Source organism: Nanorana parkeri, unplaced genomic scaffold (genome assembly GCF_000935625.1).
Source record: "Nanorana parkeri isolate BGI_ZX_2015 unplaced genomic scaffold, ASM93562v1 scaffold1958, whole genome shotgun sequence".
Lineage (NCBI taxonomy): Eukaryota > Metazoa > Chordata > Amphibia > Anura > Dicroglossidae > Nanorana > Nanorana parkeri.
In genome coordinates this window covers 104,891-108,008 of record NW_017308226.1, presented here as the reverse complement: position 1 = coordinate 108,008, position 3,118 = coordinate 104,891, and the positions used below count along the sequence as shown (strand labels likewise).

General features: G+C 52.9%; 1 protein-coding gene across 1 annotated transcript in view; it reads left to right on the top strand.

Moving 5' to 3' along the window:
• The window catches only part of LOC108800215 (pancreatic triacylglycerol lipase-like), a 21,275-nt gene that overhangs the window by 6,610 nt on the left and 11,547 nt on the right, over positions 1–3,118 (top strand). Inside the window, exons 6-7 of the mRNA XM_018572179.1 lie at positions 1,257–1,391; positions 2,138–2,246. Of these exons, the coding sequence (XP_018427681.1) occupies positions 1,257–1,391; positions 2,138–2,246 (244 nt within the window). The remainder of the gene's footprint in view (positions 1–1,256; positions 1,392–2,137; positions 2,247–3,118) is intronic.

The following is a 3,118-nucleotide window of genomic DNA, read 5'->3' as shown; positions in this document are numbered from 1 at the left end:
GGAGCCAGCGACTTGGCGACATCCCCGAGATCACATGTAAACGAACAATCGGCTTCCCTCACTCTACATTTAGTCCTGCTTGTGCAAAGCAGGACTAAATGTAGAAAGGGCAACTTACCGCCCGACGCCCGGAACTTCCTCATAAAGACGACGCTGCCACCCCTCTGCGCCCTGCCGCCCCTTGTGGGGAATCCGGGCCTGGTTGGAATGTTTAGGTCAGGGGAGGTGGGGGGACCAAAAAGAATACATTAACTTATCCTTTAAAGGAGAACTATGGGGTCAGGGCTTTTCCCAATAGTTCTCCTTAGGGTAACGGGAGGACACAAACTAGCGTCCTCCCGTCACCCTAGGCTCAGTATATAGGGAGCTACAGCTCCCTATATGCTGAGATGCCGCAGCTGAAGCGGATCCCGACAATTGTGCCGGGATCCGCCCAGCTGCGTGACTGACAGCTGGCTCCTCCTATCTAGAGGCAGAGCCAGCTGTCCCCGCCCCCTCCCCCGTCCGTTCCGCCAGTCAGCGCTGGAGGATCGGAGCGGGGAGGGGGGAATCCAGCCCCTCCCCCTGTCACGGCAGAGAGCAGTGACAGGATGGAGAGGTGAGCGAGCGCCGGTATGTGTTCTCTCACCTCCCGATCTACTGAGCCGACCTGTGACAGTCTCATTGTCACAGGTCAGCTAGAACTATGAGGTGAGTGAAAAGCACCCCCCCTCCCCCCCTCATAGTTCTCCTTTGAAGAAATCATAAACTCCTTACAGGCAGATCCTCGGTTAGACTGAACACTCCTTAGACTCTTTGCCTTGTTGAGGGGAACCAAGCCTTACCCTGCTGACACAAAGGCCGCGTGCATACCTGTGCTTAGACCTTGGTGTTGCCATTTCCATTGCCTTTCATCAACATTTGTCTGCTAAGATATATTCCAGACAGTGGCGTAACAATAGCCATAGTTAGTCTATGGTGGGCTCTGCAGGGTCACCCTCAGGTGAGCTATGTGGGCTCTTCAAGGGGTGTAACTAGAAATCGGCCGATTAACCTTCCCGTGTCCCTTTTGGAGTTGAGGAGGAGGCCAAAGTAGCCGGAGGAAACCCCCCACATCACAGATAGAAAGTGCAAACTCCATGCCGCTCCGACCACCGCGCTCCCCGATACAAATAACAAAATGTAACATAATAATATAACGCGAGTCTTTACCGAATGTCGCGATCTCCGCCCGATGTTCATTATAATCTGACGTCTCTTCTCATCAATGTCTCCAGACGATGCTGCAAGTGGAAGATGTGAACTGTATCTGTGTGGATTGGGTCGGCGGATCCCGGACACTCTACACTCAGGCTTCCAATAATATCCGTGTCGTGGGGGCGGAAGTGGCCTATTTCATTGACATCCTCCATGTACGTAAAAATTCAAGTCATGGCTGCAAGTATCAACCTGACTACCGGAAAAATCTCATGAGCAATAAAACATTGTTCACATAATCCATGACTACTACAGCTCTGACATTTCCTCCAGTGGTTTGTGTCTCTGCCCCTCCCACAATGGTGAGATTTCCCTCCAGTAGTCTGTGTCTCTGCCCCTCCCACAATGGTGAGATTTCCCCCAGTAGTTTGTGTCTCTGCCCCTGTGAGATTTCCCCCAGTAGTTTGTGTCTCTGCCCCTCCCACAATGGTGAGATTTCCTCCAGTAGTTTGTGTCTCTGCCCCTCCCACACTGGTGAGATTTCCTCCAGTAGTTTGTGTCTCTGCCCCTCCCACAATGGTGAGATTTCCCCCAGTAGTCTGTGTCTCTGCAGTCCCTTCCCCCCTCCTGTCCATTGCTATTGGTCAATGAGACTTCCCCTTACTCTGTGGAACCAATAGTGATGAACGGGGCATTTCAGAGAGCACTATTCTATGACCTACGACCTACGAGCGCCTCCTCTATAGATCAGTTTGGGGTCTGCAGTTCCTCTGGGTGGTCTCATCTACTGATGCCGAGACTCATATCAAAGCTGCCCGGGGGGGAACCCAGAATCCTTGTAATGAGGACGAGCAGCATGAAATCCCAGACCGCTGATGAGGACGCATCTGATCTTATATTCCTGTATGTGCCGCCATCTTTGTATCTCATATATTGCTGTGATCATGTGATCGGTTTATAGAACAACTTTGGATACGCTCCGGCCAACGTTCATGTCATTGGCCACAGTCTGGGCTCTCATGCCGCAGGAGAAACTGGCAAGAGGAAGAGAGGAATCGGCAGGATCACCGGTGGGTGTCAGCACATGGAAGAGCGATCATTGTGTGTCATACAGGAAAGCAACATTCAGTGACCAGTCACCACAGGAGAGGAGTGTGGAAGGGTATGATGGAGGCAGAGGCGTCCCGAGGCGGGGTGACACCTGGTGTAGATACTGGGGTGACACCCCGCAGTGATGTAATTGCGTACACGCATGACGGACGCCGGCAGAGAGAGGAGTGGACCTTCACCCGGCGGGATGAGGTATGCCGCCGGGTCCCCTCCTCTCTCGAGCAACTGTCGGGGTCTCGGTCCATGACCGAGAGCACCGACTTTTCAGAGGGGTTGACAATAGTGTCACCGGGGAGCGGGCCTCACCCCCCGCACCCCCTTTGTGATGCCACTGGATGGAGGCTAGTATGTGCAAGAGACGAGTTCCACCATGACTGTCCCCTGTGTACAAAGCCAGCTCCATATAGACATTGTGTGACCAGCTTGGCATGGAGGAGTTCCAGTGTCCTGCACAGAGCCCCCACCACAACCCTACTGGACACCTGTGGGATGAATGGGAACGCCGATCGTGAGCCGGGTCTTCTCATCCAACATCAGGACCTGACCTCACAGATGGGACAAATTCCCAGAGACACCCTCCAAAATCTTGTGGAAAGTCTTCCCAGGAGACTGGAGGATGTTATAGTCACAAAGGGGGCAAATCCACACTAAGGATGGTGGTGGGGGTGGGGGACTCCATATTATTATCCATCAGGAGTGGGACAACTCCATATTAATGATCATTTGAAGAGGGGGGGGTGTTAAGATTCCATATTATTGGCCATGGGAGGGGGGGCTACATAATAATGGCCATTGGAGGACATGGAGAGCTCCATATTCATGGCCATGGAAG